The 22,257-nt window shown below is 39.3% G+C and overlaps 1 protein-coding gene across 2 annotated transcripts in view; it reads right to left on the bottom strand.

Moving 5' to 3' along the window:
- The window catches only part of Tmem131 (transmembrane protein 131), a 154,825-nt gene that overhangs the window by 31,268 nt on the left and 101,300 nt on the right, over nt 1-22,257 (bottom strand). For both annotated transcript variants that reach the window (XM_075980433.1, XM_075980432.1), the window contains exons 7-19: nt 21,042-21,164; nt 19,625-19,705; nt 16,313-16,463; nt 16,167-16,223; nt 14,605-14,666; nt 10,485-10,593; nt 6,976-7,084; nt 6,121-6,274; nt 5,868-6,038; nt 4,276-4,386; nt 4,058-4,192; nt 3,525-3,629; nt 1,820-1,906 (exon numbers count right to left, since the gene is read on the bottom strand). In XM_075980433.1, the coding sequence (XP_075836548.1) occupies nt 1,820-1,906; nt 3,525-3,629; nt 4,058-4,192; nt 4,276-4,386; nt 5,868-6,038; nt 6,121-6,274; nt 6,976-7,084; nt 10,485-10,593; nt 14,605-14,666; nt 16,167-16,223; nt 16,313-16,463; nt 19,625-19,705; nt 21,042-21,164 (1,455 nt within the window). The remainder of the gene's footprint in view (nt 1-1,819; nt 1,907-3,524; nt 3,630-4,057; nt 4,193-4,275; nt 4,387-5,867; nt 6,039-6,120; nt 6,275-6,975; nt 7,085-10,484; nt 10,594-14,604; nt 14,667-16,166; nt 16,224-16,312; nt 16,464-19,624; nt 19,706-21,041; nt 21,165-22,257) is intronic.

The raw sequence follows: 22,257 nt of genomic DNA, 5'->3' as shown, positions 1-22,257 counted from the left end.
CTAGCACCCTGCTCCCCATGCACACATTGTCTCTGAGGTCCTGCCACTAGGTATAAAAGACGTCCCATATCTTTCAGAACCACATCGAGAGAGATCCGCTGTGAGGGGTGAGTCACTGCGCAATTAAAGAACTGTTGCAAGTATTCTAGAACCACACATGAAGCTGTCGCCTACAGTAGCCAAGTATTCAAATTCTTGTATTTCCAGTACTTAATGACCCATATACAAACTTGCTTATTTAATTCTTTAAAATTAAAAAATTACATGATTAACTTGTATATATATGGTGGTGGGCTTATGTGCCACAGAGCGCGTATCCACCATTGAGTCCACGTGAAGCTCAAGAAACAACTTCCAGGAGTTGGTTCTCTCCTTCCTCCATATGAGTCCTGGAGAACTCAGGTCATGTGGCTTCGCAGCAAACACCTTTATCTGCTGAGCCATTTTACTAGTTCAACTTTAAATATCTTAACAGTACTCAAAAAAAAGGCATGATCGTGCACACCTTTAATCCCAGTGGGAGGCAGAGGCAGGTGGATCTGTATGTTTGAGGGCAGCCTAGTCTACAGAGCAAGTTCCAGGACAGGCTTTAAAGCTACAGAGAAACCCTTTTGGGGCGGGGGAGGGGGGTTACCAATTCCATCAAGAAAGAGATTTTATAGTTATGCTGCCTATATCCAGGTTTTATATGCAAAATCCCACACATTTAATTGTATATGTTTATGTAAATATGCAGTTATTAATTTATATTTTTATGGAGAGAAACATCCAACTGTTGCATTTTGAAATCCTATTGAATAAAACCTACATGGATTCTTTTTTTTAGCATAAAGAAGCACAATACCACAAAATTTTCAGGAGATGATTTTTAAAGTGTCTGTTCATGCCTGCCTAAGCAATTTCTTCTCAAGCTAAAAGAGTTATTAATTCTAACAGTGTTTCAGATGATAGAGAAACATTTGACATTAACTAACTTCTGCAGAAAGAATGCCTATTTTTATTTTATATGTATAAGTGTTTGCCTGCACGTACTGGTATGCACCACATGTGTGCCTAGTTCTCACAGAGGACTGGAGGAGCACTGAGGTCCCTGAACCTGGAATTTAAGACAGTTGTGAGCTACCATGTAGGTGCTGAGAACCGAACCAGGTTTTCCAATTTCAAATCTTTCTCTCTCCCTCTCCCCACGGCCCTTTTCCTGTGTGCCCTACTCCAGCTTGTGCTGTTATTTCCTTCCACAAGTGGCCTGCATTTCCTTCTGATACAGAGCCAATCTTTAAAGTCCAGCACTGACGATGTTAACTCTCTGCTCAAAAAATTTTAGATTTCCATGAATTTACATTTTTTCAGGTATCCACTCCAACATACTGTTCTACCTGCTCTTAAAGCTTCCTTCCCTTCTGGCCCAGCAGATCACTCAGCAGCACCTGGACCACTTCTGACTTTACCTTCTTGCCTCTGGTGATGTTCTTCCCTAGCCCTGGATGTCCTTGACCATGGTTTTCTATCCCTGCCACAAAAAATTCTAAGTTAGGCTGCAGGGTGCTTTTTCTCTAAGTCCCTTTATTTTATTCTTCCTGGAGTAGCCTCTTCTTTCTGCTTTACATACAGCAAGGCTCCCGTTCCTATTCTTCATAGAAAGTCTTTCTGAGGGAGGGGTCTATTTTGTATCCCACTTTATACCCTCTGAAGAACCTGGCGCTATGTTTTATGTTACAATAAATGATGAAAACAGTACATGACTTTCCCGTTTGAGCTATAAACACAAGAGATACAGGCAATGGAAAACACTTAGCAAGAAGAAGTATAATTTTCTTACTGGGAAAGAAGGGGGAAGGACCATGTGCTTTGGGAAGCAGGTCAGCGAGCCCACTGCAATCACAGCTTTCACAGGAATGGTCAGGATCTGTGGAGTGAAGAGGCAGATTACCATGAAGTCAGGGGAAAGTCTGGGATGTTTGGTACTGGCGATTACTTCATTGTTTCAGGGCTAAAAACAAAGTTTATTTTGTGTCACATACCAGCAATAACCACCCTGGAAGCTTTTTAATCTGCCCAAGGTTCTCTATAAAATGAAAACAATAGCATTTACCTGCTAAGAACAGTTAAGACCAAGTCATAGGAAAGGAATAAAGACAAATTTTTCAAAATGCACATCCTCTTACAGATTAAGAAGGAAAGCTGTACTCCCAAAACAACATCTATAAAAACCCAGGATTTCTATGGCTAAATAACTCAGTATTTTTTTAGTAGACAGAAATTGATTTCAACCAAAGTTTTAAAGACAAGTTGAACTTTGAGGAGTTAGACTTCAGTTTATTCCTAATTAGTACCACACATGAGCTGAGTGCAGTGCATGAAAGAATATCTGTGTTTAACTTTTGAAATTTTATTTTTTTGTAATTAGCTTTTATGTATATAGATATTTTGCCTCCATACCTACCACACATGCCTGGTGCCTGCAGAGACCAGAAGAGGGCATTGGATCCCCTGGAACTGTAGCTACAGATCGTTAAGAGCCACCTTGTAGGTGCTGGGAACTGAACCTGAGGCCGCTAGAAGAGCAGCCAGTGCTATTAACTGTTGAGACATCTTTCCAGCCCCTTGTGTTTAATTTTTATTTTCATCCACTTAACAAAAACTTGCCTCAAGTCTGAAAGGCACTTCTATATGAACACTAAATATGAATTCCTTGTTTTTGGAGGTAATTTGATATACTCTAAACTAGTCATTTATTATTGAATAGTCAATTCTGTTTATTTTGTCGCTGGATTTGTGTGTGCTGAAAACAACAGGAGGACAAAAAGATACCAACTTGTTGAATTCAGCAGTACTCAGGACTTAACTATTCAAAGATCTTTTAAATGTTAAACTTAAAATATTTTTAGATATTTAACTGAGGTAGGAAAGCAATCCTACCCCTGCAACCCCAGCCCTTGAGAAGTTGAAGTAGGAAGTCTGCTAGTTTAAGGCCACTTTAGGCTACACAGTAAGTTCCAATCCCTTTATCAAAAATTGAAAGTATAAAATAAAAAAAATATCAGATCTGTCAGAAATACATACATTCAGGCTCTTACTGAATACAACATAAAGTCTACAGTCTCTGGAAGAGATCAATGATAGTCCTTTAAAGAATGTCCATCAGGACACAAAACATTAACATATTGCAAAATATATACTAATGAGTGTAGGGTTAAACATGCAGCTCAGGAAACCCAGTCAGTTGTTATGTGGCAACCGTCTGTAGGCAGGTTTCTAGCAGGGTAATTCTAAATGTACTAAAGGTATTTTCCTGAAACTTTGTTTTAGTTACAAAGTATGAGTTTTAGCAGAAAACTGGGAGGTAACAACCAGTCTTCTGAATGGTTAAAAGGCCAGTTTTAAAGGCATGAAACTGGTACATTAACTTTAAGCAGATGTAGTTCTTTGCTTCTACAAAAACAAAAAGCTCTATAAATGTGCACAATCAATAACAGCAAGATTCAGAAAAATCCACTCGCATGAATCCCCAGTAATGTGCTTACCTCATAGTCTGTTGTGATCTGTATGGCTCCATCGTGAATCCCTTCTAGTTTCTTAGCAGTAAGCTTGACTCTGAACACTGCATAGTGTCCTGAAGCTAATGTTACCTGAAGCAGTAAAAATGGCATCATTCACTAGTGATGCAGGATCAAGTCTCCTACTGAATTGGGAAAGAGCACTCTAGTGGTAAGTTATACCCACACAGACATGTGTGGCTCAGGTCACACTGGAGCTTAGAATACTGACTCACTGAAGACACTTTCTCCTTTCATGATAGTATGATACAAATCATTCCAATTTCGCTTGCTCTGTAACTCATGATAAGATAGGCTTAATGTCTTTGGGCTTCAGTGCCCTCATCATGAAAGGAAAGTAGGGGAGTAGATGATCTTCATGAGGCCCTTCCAATGTTACCTGTCAGTGTCATTAGGAAGCACATCAAAACACTAACTGTGTGGTGCACACAGCAGTACTCTTTTACCTGTGGCTGAAACACCCATTCTAACCCAAAGAAACAGTAAACAAGTTCACTCACCGGGGACTGGACAGGCAAAGAGGACCTCTCCAACTCCGGAAGGCTTGCGATCACAGTAGTTCTGTTGCCTTTCTCTGTAGCTACAAGTTCTATTGATAAGCCATCTCCTATGATATGCCAACTTTTTATAGCCAGCTTCAAAGAGAAAACACAAAAGTGATCTTGCAACACAAATATGAAATCCTCAGTGTGATCAAGAATAAAAATAATTTCTTTACCTCAATTGGATTGCTGTTTATAATTGCAAATAATATATTACTTGCTTCTGTGGCACTCAGTACTCCAAAATCTATGAAGCGTTCTTCTATTTTGGGGGGCAATACAAAGTACTGGAGAGACAGAAAAGGACTGTATTAAACACCAAATCGCATGTGTGTAACCACTAGGAGACACCACAGTTTCTGTATGTTATGTCAATGTATACATTATAGAGTAAGTATTTTGAACAGAGGAATCAGAGATGGAAAGAGCCATTTACTGAGCAGCTACTTCCCTGAAAAACAAAGAGAGGCTAGGGAGTCCTTGGCAGTTAGGCAGAAACTGAGGTGGTCTCAGAAGGCACTGAATGATTTTACAAATAAGTCATCTGACAGGATGGGGTAATCCTGAGCCCCAAGCTCCACAAGTCTAGCTGATGTTAAGTTCTGGAAGGCACTGTGCATGCTCCACCCTTTTCTTTCTCAACTGTCTTATTACTTATCCAAATTTCTTTCATTGGTCATATTCACCACAGCTTTGTCTGGAATTTTCCCGCTGGTCTGTTGTCTTCTGTACTGTGAAGACCTCTTCACTTTACTTCTGTGTTATATTTATCATATTTGCCCAAATGTACATCTTTACCAACCAGTTTTCTTCTGCCCTCTCTGGTTCTTCGCTTTGTCCTGGTATAACAACTTTGTCCAACTTTAACCAATCAAGGATACCACTTTACTTCCTATTGCCCCTGCTACATTATCCTTCTATTTATCTTTGTTTTAGAGTTTCTGCCATTACAATTTAAAAGTAAACCAAGAGAAAACAATGTAGAAAGGTTCTAGGTAGAGACTGAAATTAAAGAAGTCAACTATATTATGGGGAAAATTCCAGAAGTAATTCCCAAGTTTGCAATTGCATGTTACTCTGAGTAGCAAACAAAGCCTTGTGTTGTCTTTTCGGGGATGTGAACCATCTCTTTCTCCTCTGTATCCATGCTATATATGCTACCCACTCATTCATCGTGTGGGTTTCAGAAGGACTACTGTGGTCACAGCACAGTGCCAGTGTTCAAGCAACCCTTAATTTGCTTTATAAGGAGCAAGGGCAGTGATTCACATGTCCCAAAGAAAAGCCATAAAGTGCTTTCCTTAAGGCAAAGGTAAAAGTAATAGTTTAATTACAGCACTTACCACATATTATCCTAAGTGTTCCATTTTACTACTACTTACTCTCATTGCTAAATTAAACTTAGTTGTATGCATTAGAGGAAAACACAGAGTGGACAGTCAGCCTGTGGGTTCCATATCCATGGACTTCACTGCTTGCTTATAAATATTACACCATTTTCTATAAGGGACTGGAATACTCATGGTTTGGGCATCTGTAGTGGATTCTAAGACCAATTCCCCTTGGACACTGAAGAATAACAACCTCTAGTTTTGGAATTCTCTGGGGATGCTGGAAGGGGTCCTTTGTAGATGGGGGTGGTACACTATTGTATTCTGCAAGCACTGATTGGGAAGGATTCAGATCAACATGTAAACACAAGAAGAATGTATCCCAAACCCTGGCAATACCCAGAAGCACAGAGAAAGGACCTTGACAACATACTTACATCTAAAAAGCCTGTGTATACCCGCACAGGTAAATGAAACTTAGAGGCATTGGTAACAAGTAAAATGTTGTTGTCTATGTGCATGGATGATGTGGATGGCATAAAAACCAGGGTAAAAATGTATCCTGACTCATTAGGAAGAATTAAAACTGGTTTGCTGAAGTTGTAAACCTGGGAAAAGAAGGAGAGAAAAAGCAAGTTAGTACCATCTAGTGGACAGCAGCAGAATGGAAGCTAGAGGGCTCACACATACCTGAAACATTGATTTGGCTTCTTCTGGTAACAACACATCATGAATGAGGATCGCAAAACTGAAAGTGTTAGTCAGGTAAATTGGCCTCTCCACTGGGCCAGCAGGACTGTCCTGGATGTGAAACAGCGTTGCGGCGTGATCAAAACCCAAATAACTATTGGAAAAAAAACAAAACAAGATAAATCCTCCTTATTTTCATATGCTAATTTAAGGTCCAACCTCTTTTGTTATAAGTAGTAGTATACATTTAGCATTAAGAACCACAGAACAGAATTAGTATTTATCTTTATGAAACTATGATTGATCACATGAATTAAAATTTAGCTTATAAAATACTGAAATGTAATGGAAAGACGGTTCCCTTTGCATGATACAAAATCAAACTTCTGGAATCAAGAATGCACCAGCAGGACGGCTATGGTGGTTATGGTGAGGACCTATCAGGTTGTGTGTTAATATAACACTTAGTGCTTAAAGTACAATGAGAAAGTTATAGCTCAGAGGCCATTTATAAAGCAAGGGTCAGTCGAGGGACTGAGGAGTTTATAGACAAACATTTGCCTCAAGTCAGAGAGGAGCGACATGTCACAAAAAGAACATAAGGAAAATGGTTCAAATGACTTAAATACTTAAAAAACACAGATTCATTGATGAATTGTTACATCCTCTAACACAAATAATACCATTCTATTTTCTCTTTTCATCTTAGAAAATCAGAAATAAACAAGATACAGAAGGATTTCCTTTACAGTTGTGGTTGTTCTTTTTATAATAATCCCATTAGGTTAGATGAACTATTTATCAGCAAAAAGTTAGAAACAAAAAGTTAAAAGCTCTTTTGAAGGAGAAACTCACCCATCTAGAACTTCTGCTTGGTAGGGTATTTCGAGTTTAGAGTAACTCTTTTCCTTTGCTTTAACAGTTATTTTCCCAGAAAACTGAGATGGCTTTTTTGCTCTTGAAGCTGAAAGGAAGCATTAAAAAACAAACAAGAAAACAACAAAAAATTTTCATTTTATTAAAAATGTCTATTTGTGTGGGGGGGTATTTTTAAACTTAAAACATTACATTTACATATTCTGTGTATCTGTATGATACATGTGAGTGAAGGTGAGCCTGTTACGGCACACGTGTGGAGGCTGAGGACAACTGGCGGGGGTCTTGTCTCTTTTCACCATTTGCATTTTCTGAGACTAAACATGGGTTGACAGGCTTGGTATTGAGCAAGGACCCAACTGCTGAGCCATGTAGCCAGCCGTCTATTAGTGTTTACTACTTATGAGTCTGAGTGAATTTTATGTAAATTGAGAGGATCTTTAAGAAAAAAAGAGGAAAGCTCATGCAAAGTAGATATTTTATATAAAAAGCAGGACTTTTTCCTGTGGTGAGACAGACAGACTAGTCATTAGCAAGTAAACACAAGTCACTTCTTCGTTTGAGGCATTGGTGTTATTTAGGACTGCAGGTTCCTTAACCTTAATCTCAGCATGGCAGTGTGTGAGATCAGGTTTACTCCCGTGGCAGGCACTGTGTAGGGTATCCAACAGTAGTACCCAGGGGCTCCTCTTGCTAGATGTCAGGAGCATCCCTCCAGCTGTGACGACTAAAAATGTCTCCAGAAAACTGTCTAGCATCCCCTGGGAGGCAAAACTGCAGCCATCTACTGAGCATTGGTAGTTCAAGGGTGTACTGAGAGACAGCATTCCTGGTTCGGCTGCAGTCTTCCCGCAAATTTCAACAAGGCAGTATAGTGCGGAGAAAAGCCGAGACTAAGGAGCTCCGACTTCTGCCACTCGCCAGCCCAGAGCTGTGCATATGAGCTGAAGCACACCCTCGCCTGCTGCCATCCCTGTACTGTCTCACTGATGGAGTCAAAGAACTGCTGCGTTCAGTCTGGTGCTCACTCTGAAGGAGTGTCTCTCCTTTGCAGTCCTTCAGGTATGCCTCTGCTTGTGGATGTGTGCCACCTGACTTCAGGACACGCAAAGGACAGGAAATGGTATGATGCCTAGCATCTCAAGGTCTACTCTTAGGCACTTAAGATTTAAATTTCTTCTTAACATTTTTTCCAAACTGAGTTATTTATGGACACTTTAATTTTTTCAGTGTTCTGATGTCAGGCTGATTACACGTCTGTAATTCAGGTATTTAATAGTATTATTGAATTAACACAAAAATCTCAAGAATATTCAGTTAAATATCATGGAATACTTTTGGGGAGAAGGATATCTGTCTGAAACATGACCCTGGCAGCACTAACACACAGTGAACTCTGAAAATACCCAAGTTAAACACAGCTTCCCGACTGATTTCACACTAATCCTTTAAAAACAATTTATTATTTAAAAAAATTGTGTGTGTGTGTGTGTGTCTAAGGAGGTCAGAAGAGGGCACGGTGTATGTGTGCGTACATGCACATATATGCCCAAGGAGGTCAGAAGAGGGCACTGGATCCTGCCTGGAGCTAGAGTTACAGGCTGTTGTGAGCCACTGAACATGGGTGCTGGGAACTGATTCAGGATCCTCTGCAATGGCAAGCAAGTGCTCTTAACCACTGAGCCATCTTTCCAGGCCACTCACAGCAACCTTTGAGAGGTATTTTCTGCTGGGAGATCTGCAGTACTGTGAGTGGGTTAAAGGTCAAAATATTTCCTCGTGACATTAAAAAACACTTTAAAGAAAATTAGCAACTGCTAGAAAAAAAACACTTGTAAGAAACACCATTTTAGGGCTGGGGATACAGCTCAGTGACAGAGTACTTGTCTAGCAATGTGTGTGTGCATGAGGTCTTGGGATTCCATAGTTGGCACTGGATAAGTAAATAGATAATTTAGAGTCTATAATCTCAGAAGAACCACACAAATGGCACCATAGGCCTCCATGGAGACATTTGCTGGGCTTAAGGTGCTGGAAGGGAGGAGCCCTGTATCCTCAGAGATAAAGGGATGGTATTATGGATTATGGCTGAGGCGAACTTGCCCATTCCTTGAGTTAATCACTAAGGTAGCCTAAGTGTTCTGAGGGCTCAGAACGTTTTCTGGAAGGGAAAAGGGGTCTCTGCTGGTCATGAATATGGTTTCTCAGCTGCACACAAGACGTGTACTTCGGGTATGTCTGTAGCTGTGATACCCAAACTTTCTGTAATTCTAACTTCCTACATATGCACCATCAAATAGGTCACAAACTCAACTTCCTCTCCCTGGGAGCTTTTGCAGAAGCCCCAGTCAGCCTGTGTCATGGTCTGCAGATCCTCCCTGAATGCTCCCTAACTAAGGAATATACAGACTATACATACTCTCTCACAGACACTATGCTGAGCTTGCAGGGTGCTGCCATACTCGCTGACTACCTCATCTGATGAGCTGAGCTATGAAATGTGAACTCCGGGCAGATGGTCAGTTTCAGCTTTATGGCTCCTTGCTTAGGTGAGACAGGCGCATTAGATGAAAGAGGCATGTTCAGGGTGGGGAGGCTACAGAAGACACCGGCCCTCTTCCGAGTTTCAGTTATTTAATAACATAGAGTTAAGCAAGGTTAAGTCAAATTTGAAATAGCAAATTCAATAAATTTCTCTTAGAACAAAAACAAAAACGAAAACACAGTAAAGACAGACTGTAAAAATGCTTAAGTCTAAGCTATCGTTTCCTGTGAGACTGGGTACATTAGGGGCACTAGGCTGTAGATCTGGGATAATATTTCAAATGACACATATTACTCATAGCTGAAATAATAGCTAATTGGACAATTATAACAAAGGCTATTATTTAAGCTTAGGCAGGACTATCTGCTTTGCTTAAGAAGTCAACATATAAAAGTGTTATGAAGAATTCTGCTCACAAACCTAAAGGTGCTTCTGAACGTAAAATACATTATCAATGAAAACAAGCAATGATTTCATAATTCAGGTAAATTATGACAGCTGTGATCTGTTATCACAGAATACAGAAATAATCCCAATTCTAATGTATCTGCTAATGTTTCTTGATTGTTAATGCTGATTTAGGTTTATGAAGTTATGATAATTTATGAATAAAGTAAGTTAAGCCAGGTGTGGTTGTGTACACCTTTAATCCCAGACTTGGGAAGGCAGAGGCAGGTGGATCTCTGTGAGTTTGAGGCCAGCCTGGTCTATAAAACAAGTTCCATGGCAGTTAGGGTTGTTACACATAAATCCTGTCTCTAAAAACCAAACAAAATGAAAGACAACACAAAGATTTAGTGATGATTTTTGTAGGGGGACAAAATCAATTTCAGTACTGTTAAATCTAGGCTAAAATAGTCTGGATTTCTGTATTAACCCACATAGATGCTTTCTAGTTTATCAAAATAATATCACTCAATGGTAGAAAAAAATAAATATTTACCATCAAAACTAATGCTTGCAACCTTGGTATATTTACTTTCAGAAGCTTTTAATGTAACTGGTTTAAAATGTACCGTTATAGCGTCATTTTGTGGTGTAGGTCGAACACTCTGCAAAGAAAAAGAAAGGAATTTTAGTCTAGTAGTATAGCTAGAAAGTAAAGCACTTTCAAAATTAAGGCTTAATGTCTGTAGTAGCTGTAAACGAAATAGCACAAGCGGATGCCTTACTTTCAACAGAATACCTTATGAAACAAAGTAATGACAAAGAAACCAGGTATGAGATAAGGACAAACTCACACATGAGAAAACTTAAAAGTCCTATCTTCTACATGAATGCCTACTTTGTAAAAAAAGGGGACATGAAGACAACTTAAGAACCATCTGTCTTATACACAAAGGTGCTATGGAGCTGTCCTCTAATGGGAAGAATGAATACTTTAAGATGCTGTGACCCAAAGGTGGCTTCTGCAATTGTTTCTCCATGGCCTGGCACGTAAGCAAGGCCCACTGTCAAAGAGCAAGCTATACCACTATCTGTGCACTGCGTAGTAAGGCCAACTACAGAGCTACTTAACTTGTAAGAGAGGCTGGAATGCTTTCAACTTAGATATATTCACATAACTAAACCGAAAATTAAGAAAAATCCCCAAAGCAAACAAAAACAACAAAATCAGTAAATGGTATATGTTTAGTGTATTATTCTATAAATAAACACATTTTAAGGTCTAGTTCTTTATCATCCTCAAAGATACAAATCATTTAAACTGAAAGAGACTTCAAAAGTCCAACCCCTTTCCCATGGTTTTGATAAAGAGAGTCTCACACTATAAAGTGATGTTTCAAAAGTCAGGTAGCAAGAGGAGGACTAAAGCCAGGTTTCCTGACTTGGTATAGGGTCACTGACATCCCATTGCAGTAAAGTGTCTTCGTGGAATCATGGCATTGCACCCTAACCCTGATTCAAAGTATTTATCAAATGATCAGGACTGTGTGAACTTGATGTCCAAACGTATTACTTCCCACAGAAAAGAATCTTCCATCTGTGCAGCTCAATGGGTATGCATGTTCATTCACAGGGCTGGCAAGTCACTAGGTTCTTCCCCATTCTCAGCTCACCCTTTCTGTTGACTGATAAAGGTGAAAAAAGACACTGGTCCTGTGGCTTGGTGTTTGCTATGGCAGGGAACTAAGAGAATTATAACTCTAGGGCCTGCCAAGGCAGCTCACTTTCCCATGCACTGCCTTAGCCCTGGGCAGCTAGCAAGTCCTTACAGGTCCTGGATGATGGCCCTAAGGATGATTCTTAAAGTTGCTTGTGTTGGAATTCTTAATAGCCTTGGCTTCTGGCCTTCTACTCTCTCAGCATTTTATCGTTTTCATTTGCCTAACTTTTTCTGGAAGAATGCTTTCTCATTTGAATATTAAGACTGGGGTTGGGACCTGGATGACTTGTTCACAGCAATTTTATTTATCAATAAAGCTTACTGTTAATAATAAACTAAATAGAGATCCTTATACCTTAAATACAGATCTGTTCATTCTCTGAAGGGTATGCATGTATTTTTGAGATTAAACAAAGACCTGTTTGAACTGTTACATATGGAAGATAGTTTCATTTGCTTTCATTATATTATTTTATCACACTAACAACTTCCCCAAGAGAGGGAAAGCAGTAGAATACATATGGCAATCTAGCAGTGATACAGTTGAAGCCTAAGCAAGCTGCCACATACTCAGGTTCACTTTTCCAACCTGTAAAAACATCCTGGTGGTGCGGGAGAATTGTCTGTATTCTGTCAATTATGTTATAAATAAACACATGTTATAAATAAACGCCAGGTAGGAAATATAGGCGGGAAAATCAGACAGGAAGTAGAAATGATGTAATGAGAACAGGAGAATTCTGGGAAGGAGGAAGTTGATTCCTCCCACTCCTGCCCAGACCACTGAAGCAGCAGGATGTGATCTGCCCCACTGAAAAAAGGTACTGAGCCACATGGCTAACATAGATCAGAAAAATGGTTAATCAAGATGTGAGAGTTAGCCAGTGAGAGGCTAGAGCTAATGGGCCAATCAGCTTATAATTTATGGAGACATATGTGTGATTTTCTTTGGGGCTAAACAGTTGTGGGGAACCAGGCAGGACAGAAACAACAACAAACAGGACCCTTCATGTTACATCCTGGGAGACTGAAGTAGACATTTTCTAAGGTATTAATCTGTCTGAAAAGTTTTGTGATTCCATCTGCTTGCTACTTTGATTATAAGCTTGTGGCTTGCTAGATAGCTGGTCTTGCAAGGGGAGGTCTCACATGGCTCTGGCAGCACAGCTCCCTTCTTCACTGGCTACTATGTGTGAGATAGCAACAATGAAACCACAGCCACACCCCAATATACTCATATACTGCAAGGGCTCATCAAGAACCACTGTAGCATGTTCTGGGTGGCAGTAGCTTCTACGAAGCCATGCCAGAAAGAACCAGTTATGTTTTTTTTCTACGATACTGTTGTTGTAAGAGGGAAGAACTTAAAATAGATGTCAAAAAATGATTCTCTTACTTCAAATGCAATGCTTTTAAGCATTTTCCAAATCAGAGGAAATATTTACATTCAGAATTATTACCTCAGAACAAACTGCACTAATATTAAGCAAATATACAACTGGTGACTCACTTTATACAAATGATCTGAACTGTTCACTCATTAAAAATAAACCTAATTGTCAGGTAAAATCCATTTGTCTAAGGAAATAAAAACAAAGTAAACCAAAAACAAAAAAAAATAAGAGCAAAATACTTAAAGTTTATTCTGGTGACAATATAAAACATAATACAAAATCAACCTTCTAATAAACTTAATTATACTAACCATTTTAGTATTAGTTACTAACTAATGCTTATTCAAAGATAATTAAGAAGTGGGAAAATATGACAGGAAAGGCAGCTTGTATACATTTTTAATATAATTTTAGCCTTTTCTTATGATATTCAAATCAAACTACCACTCAATAATTCAAGTGAGACAAGAGTCCAAGAAGGCAAGTGTGGTGCACACCTTTAATCCCAGCAGTTGGGAGGCTAAAGCAAGCGGATCTCTGAATTCAGAGCCAACCAGTGAGTTTCAAGCCATCCAGAGCTGTACAATGAGACCCTATCTCCAGAGAGAACCACAGCATTTGGATCCTTAATATTTTGTGCATAAATTCACTACAGCAAACATCAAGCTGATACTGGTAAAGTTAATAAATGATTCCTATTTATCAGCTAACATAGAAACCTCGTGTAGACCTAAAGACATCTAAAGCATATTAGTCTTTATGTCAGGAAGGCAATTTTCTCAAAGCTACATGATAGATAGGAGGGCCTGAATATAGGTGTTCTGTCCATCACCAGGTGAGGAGCATGTATTTGGAGTTACTTGTATCATTACTGTGCACTGAGAAGAACTACAGTGTTTAAAAATGGAACCATTCTTGGAAGACGAATCAACAAAACTTGAACATTCAGCACTGCCTTAGTACATATTTAAAATTGCACATGTATAGGAAATGGTAGAGGATAACAACTTTTCTTAAAAAAATAAATACCAGCCTCTAATTTTGTTATAATATGCAAGAAATGCTGAAATAAAGAGAAAACAAAACAAAGAAAGTTAAGTTTTCTAAAAGCTCAGTTTGCAGTGTGTGTAGGAGAGAAGTCTAAGCTATTGTGACCTCACCAGCAGAACACCATGACAGCTTTGGCTGGTCTCTCTTCTCACCTACACGTGTTTCAAAGTAGCTACACTGTTTTCCTACAACATGTAAGTCTCCTAATGTTGCTCTCTTGATCCCATCCTTTTCTTACTGCACTTTGATGAACCCAAAGAAGCCTGATTTCAAAGTGAGCTCAGTGGTAAAGGGGACTTTGGTGGTCTGACTCATAGCTCCACTTTTAGGACAATAGTTGATGTTTAATTAATTAAATGAATGAGTAAAGGGATGAATGAAGATCAGGGTTCTCATAGTCCACATAAAACCAAGAGTCAACAAACTACCACAATATAGAGCAAGGACTTAACTCTGGTGTTAACCGCCCCCCCCCACACACACACACTGGGGGTGGGGTGGAAAAAACTTACTGTTATTGGTACATCCTTTGTTCCTGAATTTAATAAATGAAGATTTAAAACTTTCGGTAGATCTGTTAAAATGGAGAAAAAATGTTTAAAAGACCTGCCCATAGCACATTTTACTCAGCAGAACAGTTTTCAAGAGCTGCCCCGACCACACCCAGCTTAAATAATAAGCTTAAAAACCAAGACAAAAATGTAGAGAGTAACCTTTAGTGAACTCAGACATTACTTAGATTCCAATAAGGCAATTACAATGCAAAATAACCATACTAAAAGAAAAATCAAGCTGGGAGGTGGCAGCACACATGTTTAATCCCAGCACTAGGGAGGCAGAGGCAGGCAGATCTCTATGAGTTCGAGGCCAGCCTCGTCTACAGAGTTTCAGGACAGCCAGGACTGTTACACAGAGAAGCCCTGTCTTGGGAACCCCCCCATGCACCCACATGCGTACCAAATAAAATAAAATAAAATCAATTTTTCAAAAATACGGTCTTTAATCCTGGGCAAGTAAGCGTCAACTACAAATGATTCAACTAAGTATTTGTACTTTTCTTTAATAAAAACCTTAGCTTGGTTGTTTATTATTTTAGAATTAGAATTCTTTCTTTCACCACTTAAGATAATCAATATTATCCATTATAATGCAATTGAATAATTCATGTCTTTAAAAAAATTTGGAGATAAATCTTTTGACTTTTATTTTACTACTGAAAAATGTAGACCTCTATGTGATTTCTTTGGGACTTTACAATCGCGGGAACTGGGCAGGACAGAAACCTCAGTCAATAAATACGGGGCTGGAGAGATGGCTCAGAGGTTAAGAGCACTGGTAGCTCTTCTAGAGGACCTGAGTTCAATTCCCAGTCACCACATGGTGACTCTCAACCATTTGCAATGAGATCTAATGCCCTCTTCTGGTGTGCAGGCAAACATGCAGGCAAAACACTGTATGCATAATAAACAAACAAATAAACAAATAACTACTTATCACAACTGAATGTGTGAGGAACTAGACTAAGAAACTATTTTCTACCTCAGTTTCTACCTGGAATGCTCAAAATATCCTGACCTTATTCTATCACCTGGGAAGCAGGTTTCTTTGAAGATTTGTAAAAGATTATGTGACCCACTGAGAAATAACTTACAAAGATGAATTGTAAGTAGAGCCACGAGAAGAACTGAATCTCAACTGGACTATTTTAGACCTTGTGGTTTGAATGAGAATGGCCCACACAGGCGCATGTATTTGAAGATTCTGAGAAGGATTAGGAGGTGTGGCCTTGTTTGAATAGGTATGTCACGAGGAGTAGGCTTTGGGGTTTCAAAAGCCCACACCAGGCCCAGTCTCTCTTTGCCTCCAACTTGCAGATAAGATGTAAGCGCCCAGCTATAACTTCAGCACCATGCCTGTCTGCTGTTATGGTCTATGCTCCCCTCCACGATGTTCATGGATTAACCCTCTGGAAACCTAAGCAACAGTCCTTTTATAAGTTGCCTTGGCCATGGTGTCTCCTCAGAGCAACAGAAAAGTAACTGAGAAAGACCCATAAAGACTTCCGCTATTTTACCTTGTGTTCGAAGTGTTCCAAAATCTAACATTTCAGTTGAGGAATAAATTCCAGGAGCTGGAAAAATAGAACAGTGAACAATTATCTGCCAAGATAAGGTGCACTGAGAACAGAACAAACTCACATTCCTGCAGCTCTCCACTGACCTGTTGTAACTTCAACCTCCACGGGGAGAATGATGAACTCCGTGCTATCCGACGCATTCGTCTTGATTCTTATGAAGGCTGTATGATTATCTGCTTCTCTGGATGAAAAGCTGGCTCTCATCACTCCCTTGGTTTCATAAGGAGGGATTTCCTGTGAGGAAACACCATATTGTAGCACAGTGTGTGGAACACTGCACAACTACCTTGTTTATTCAACTGGATGACACAGACGGAAGGCACATTACTATATTATCTAATAAGAAAAGTAGTACATTACCATTTAAACATATGCTTCACTGATTTTAACACAAAACCTCCAACTTCAGAGAGGGTTAAAATACAAAAAAAGAGAGTGTTTTGAGAACTGGGGATGTATGTTCTGTCAAGACAAGCTAATCAAGCCAATGGTCTGAAAACAACTAAAAAACTCTTAAAAGAATAACTAATCTAGAAAACCAGTTATTTTTTCTAACATGTTAGTTGTATATTCAGTCTTGAAATTATCCAATGGAAATGGCCCCATTAGAGGGCAGTATTTTCCAGGAGTGCATAGTGTTCTTCTGATAATAATCAGGAGGGCTTGGACTTCGCCTTTATTTTAATTAATTGATTTTCAGTTAAAACTTAACAATTCACTAAGTGCATTCAAATAAAGCTCTTGTTGCGCATGCACAGGCACACAGACTAAACTTTCAGTCTTCTAAATGATAAGCCCTACAGAGGTACTATACTAGAAGGAAGACTCATTGGAACACAAAGGGGGTGGGGTGCACAAATTCTTTTCTAGGTTTTAGAACTATTTGGCTGGGATGGAAATTGCTAGAATTTTTTTCTGCAAACCACTTTTAGCTTATTTTAGGAAAACCTCGTGTTTGGGAACTTACTGGTCCTCATCTACTCCTACTTCCCTAACTCTGTAGTCTCAAAGTAGAACAGATGACTGGAACTTGGGGCCGGGGGTCGGGGATGGAGGAGATGAACCCCAGATGTGTCTTCCAACTTGAGGAGGCTGATTCAGCCCCTGGGGCATTCTAATGTATAGTGAAGTGGGCAAAGGTGACATCAGGCAAAAGACAGACAGGAATGGTCGAGGCCAAAAGGATACCTATAGAGAGTCAAAGTTCTGCTCCCGTTTATTCAGCCTGCAACCCATCATAAAGCCCTGGTTCCTGCTTAATGATAAAACCTTACAGCAACCACGGGGCCCTGGGCAGCATGTTGCAGCTGTGCCTTGAGAGCTTCATCTCTTGATGGTTGGTTAGACCTCTCTGAGGGGAAGAGAGACTGTTCCTACTATATAAATAAATCTTGCTGGACATGGTGGCGTACATCTTTAATCTCAGTAGTTGGGAGGTGGAGGCAGAGGCAGGCGAATCTCTGTGAATTCAAGGACAGCCTGGTCCACAAAGTGAATTCCAGGACAGCCAGGGCTGTTACACAGAGAAACCCTATCTCAAAAAACAAATGAAATGAAACAAAACAAAACAAACAGGATGTCAGAGCATTTTCCCACACATGTGCACTAATGAAGGATATGAATCCTCAATCAAAAGACCTTACTTCCATTAAAATATCATTTTCATTGTGGTTTTGATTCTCATTCCCTTTCAGGACCTTTCTAAAGGATCATGGGAAGAAATATGGATCTATGGAGCAGGGAAATTTAATCTGCTATGATTTGGGAGGGAAAGGATCTTAGTTATGCCACCTACTTCATAAATATTCATAAAACTTACTTAAAACCCACAACACAGAATCTATTGGGCTGCTACCTTCACTTTGGGGACAGTCCATTTGAATCTGCCTTTGCTAAGAAAACATCTGCTTGAACTTTCCAGTGTCTCAGATCAAATTCCTTGAGAAGACAACAACATACCTTCCTGTACTACAGGACAGGGACCACAATTTATTTTTTTTCTTATTCAAGGCCTAAAGGAATCATTACCGGTTATTATTTTCTGTAGTCACTTGGGGTTATTGAAAGGTCATGCTAATTTCTGCCAGGGTTCAGTACAGTTCTTAGCTACTTAGAAGTAACTCTTTTCTATTCTTTTACAAGTTTTCTAGTCACCACATAGCAGTTTCACAAGCATGAGGAAACAATCTACAATGGGGAAACCTGATTCAAGACATATAAATTCACACATCCTTGGGTGTAAACAGAGAGTGAGCTAACACTCTGTAAAACAGAAAATTTAACAAAAAAGCTGTAGCTGTATCAAAGTTCCAAAGTTGGGTGTGGAGTCTATAAACACCAAGTAGCTGATGCAAAGTGACTTGTTCAGAGTCTACCAGTAGTTATGGAGCCCAGAGTACATGTCCTTGTACCTAGAGTACAGTGCCTTGTTCTGTTTTGTGTGTATGTGCACATGAGTGCAGGTTCCCACTAGGCCAGCAGAGTCAGATCCCCTGGCGCTGAAGTTGCAAGTGGTTAGGAGCCACCAGATGTGGGTGTTGAGAGCTGAACTCGGGTACTCTGAAAGAGCAGTACATGCTCTTAACCCATGAGCCATCTCTCCAGCCCCAGTGGCTCATTCTTAGAGCAGATTTCTGGGCTATGTATTTCCACTTCCATTCCTGAAAATAAATACTAGATGGAAAGATTCTCAAAGGATTGTTTTAGTAATGGCATACAAATTGAGTTTTATTTCTTTTAAAGTCAAATCATATAATACACCTTTTCTCTTTTCATCTTAAGCCCCGTTGAACCGGGTGAGCCAAAATGTTTCAATATACTAGTAAGCTTTAAGTGATTGTGGTTAATAAGCCAATCAAAATGACTTGTTTATTGCTGGGATCATATGATAGATTTTCATGCTCTGTGTGTGTTCTTTAAAACCAATACTGTTTTTAGGTTGATTTTTTAAAAATGTTTGGACACATTTCCTAAAAGTATCCTATTTCAAACAATATACAGATTAACAAGATGAATTTTTTTTGTAAAAATGTCATCTTTTTACATGCTGAAAGAATATCTGAAAAGTAATCGTAAATTAGACCAAGTTTATAATTTTGCCATTTTTCTTTTATGTTGAATTATTATACCATATACCATAACTAATTTGCTTCTTTTCATTTTGTAAACTGTTTCATTTTTATATTATTTCAATTCGTTGTGTTCATAACTCATTCCTCATGCTGTGTATCAAAAGATCATCATGTTGGTTTGAATGCCCTCTTGCCATAGACCACCAGAACTTTTGTCATATAGTATGTAATGAGTGGTACATACTATATCTTCCATGAACTATTTTAAAAATAAAATGACTGACTTCCCATGCACACACATAAGAAAGCTGGGTTTCCACTCACCCACAGTTTTCTGGTTCCTCCTTGCTGACCTGTTGGTAGTTCTAGGTGAAGGTCTCCTCCACTAGAGTACATTTCTACAACCTGGGACAAAGCATACACCATGGTTACAATCAAAGTCACTTTTATCACAGGGGGTTTGCTGAAATGGCGAAGCTAGCATCCTCATTGCTTATTGGAGGGATACAAAAACAGGTAAATGTAGGCAAGTATCACACTGCTGTCACTCATTTGCATAAACAACAGTATTTTTTTTTTTTAAACTAAATCAAGGTAACTTTGAAAACTTGGAAAAAATGTAGTTTCAGAAATTAGATTTTAGGAAGCAACAGAACACTTTATTTTTATTTTTTATCTTTTGGTTTTTAGAGACAGGGTTTCTCTGTAGCTTTGGAGCCTGTACTGGAACTAGCTCTTGCAGACCTGGTTGGCCTTGAACTCACAGAGATCCACTGCCTCTGCCTCCCGAGTGCTGGGATTAAAGGAATGTGCCACCACTGCCCAGCAGAACACTTTCTTTTTTACCAAATAAAAATACATGTAAGTTATGAAGTGTTGGAAATATAAATTTAAGGCCACATGTGGTGGCACATGCCTATAATCTCTGCTCTTGGGAGGTTGAGGTAATCTTGAATTCAAGGTCATCTTCAGTTTGTGTTATCTGAGGCCAGCGTGGGCTACATGAGACCATCTCAAAAAAGCAAAAAAAAAAAAAAAAGGACATATAAATTCTATATATATAGCTAAATCTAGTGGCAGAACCAGTAACTATCAGAACTGTGAAATAATGAAAAGATAAACATCCTGAGACATATGTAGCAATCCTAATAAAGATCAAAACACATAGTTTCTGAGCTGAGAACTCTCGATCTTAGAACAAATAAATGTCATTAACTTAAATAAATTTGAGGTAAAGTGGTGGAAAGCTTTTGTTACCTATTTTATCATAAAAGTATTCCAGAAAGAAATAAAAGAGAACAGAGCAATAAAACCTGCAAAATTCTAATATAAGCTGAAAGGTTTTCTGCTTGCTTGCTTTTCTTTGTGTGTGCTCTGAAGGCCACACACTCTGCAGGCTCGTGAGCCAAGGTCGCCCACGGTACTATTACCTACCATTCGGCACAACTGCACACAGCTGAGGAGCAAGTACAAGGCCTACATTAACCCCTATCTTCAACAGATAGACAAGGAATGACTGGGAGGAGAGAAATTAAATTCAAAGAGAAGATAACTGGATAACAAAGTCTTAGAAAAATGGGCAATATTTAAACAACTGCAGACCAACCAACATCTCTTCAGCCCACTTACAAAATCTTACCATTTTACAAAATTTTGGCAGCTGTGACAGACTGAGATATTTATGCTAAGCATTAATTCCCACCAAAATGAGGACTAGTTAAAATTATTCTCAGAAACTCACCTGTAAAGGCTCACTGTGAGGGTTGTGTATGTTTATTATGGGTGAAAAGCTGCTGTTTACAGGGACTCTGGCCCCAAGAAATGGCCTTAGCCGATACGGATTTGGAACCCCAACACCAAATACCTGTTTCAAAGGGAAATAAGAAGTTTTTGAGTTGCTTTTTTAAACTATCATTTTCAACAGTTACAGCTCTACTTGATCTATGGAAAACAGTCAATCTAACTTTAATATGAGAATATTACCAACTTCTAGAGATGATGGCGCAGATCTGCTTTACTCTGTATGTGCATCTAGAATGGCCTCTGTAACACACTGGAAACTCAAGTGTGAACAGTCCTTCATGAGACCATGGGATATATACAGAGAAGCAAGAGGCCGCTGAAAGATTTCCCACTGTAACTGTTAAGAGATGGAGCTGTGACTCAGACAATGCTCAGAAATGGCCCAGGCTCAGGTTAACTCCACACGGGAACACCTTACCTAAACTGACTAACAGGGACAGGCAGCTATTTAAATGACCAGTGTTTATTGTATATGATGTGCTAGGCACATACCGCTTAACAGTGAACACACTAAAACAGGCCTGCGCTCGTGGCACTTACTCTAGTATTCAGCAGATGTCAAGAGAGATTCTTTCAGAATTTCTCTAATTATAGAGTAAGTCCCAGACTGTAGGAGCTGGAGAAGAGTGAGGTAGTTAGGCAGACATCCTGTGAGCCAGAGAGATGACACTAGCTTGAGAAAGAGCAGGGGCAGTGCTGAGGGAAGCCGACAGACTTGAGGAAACCAGGTATGAGAAAGTATAGATAGTGGACTAGAATACAGAAGGCAGTGAGGTTCATCTCAACAACAACCTGATTATAATCCACAGGAAATACAGACTGACTCTGACCACTTGGGTCTGGTGTTAATGCTGTAGGAGAGCCATGACCTCCATTCTTGCAATAGTCTTCTCTTTAAGTCAACAAGTGTGGCCAGGGGTATAGCTAGGTGGTACAGTGTATATCTAGAATATGCAAGGGCCTCAGTTCATTTCCTGGCACTAAAAACAAACAAACCACAACAAAAGCATAAATAAATGCAAACAAACAAACAAGTAAGTAAAAAATGAAATAAAATGCAAACCCCATAGGGTGCAGTAAATGTAAGTACCCTAAGTCTAACATCCTCTTTTTTCTCTTCTCCCTGGAGTTTACTAAGTGAGCTCTTAAAGGCT

Source organism: Microtus pennsylvanicus, chromosome 7 (assembly GCF_037038515.1).
Source record: "Microtus pennsylvanicus isolate mMicPen1 chromosome 7, mMicPen1.hap1, whole genome shotgun sequence".
NCBI classification, from domain to species: domain Eukaryota; kingdom Metazoa; phylum Chordata; class Mammalia; order Rodentia; family Cricetidae; genus Microtus; species Microtus pennsylvanicus.
Note: the sequence above shows the minus strand (reverse complement) of the source record. Positions and strands in the feature narration are given on the sequence as shown.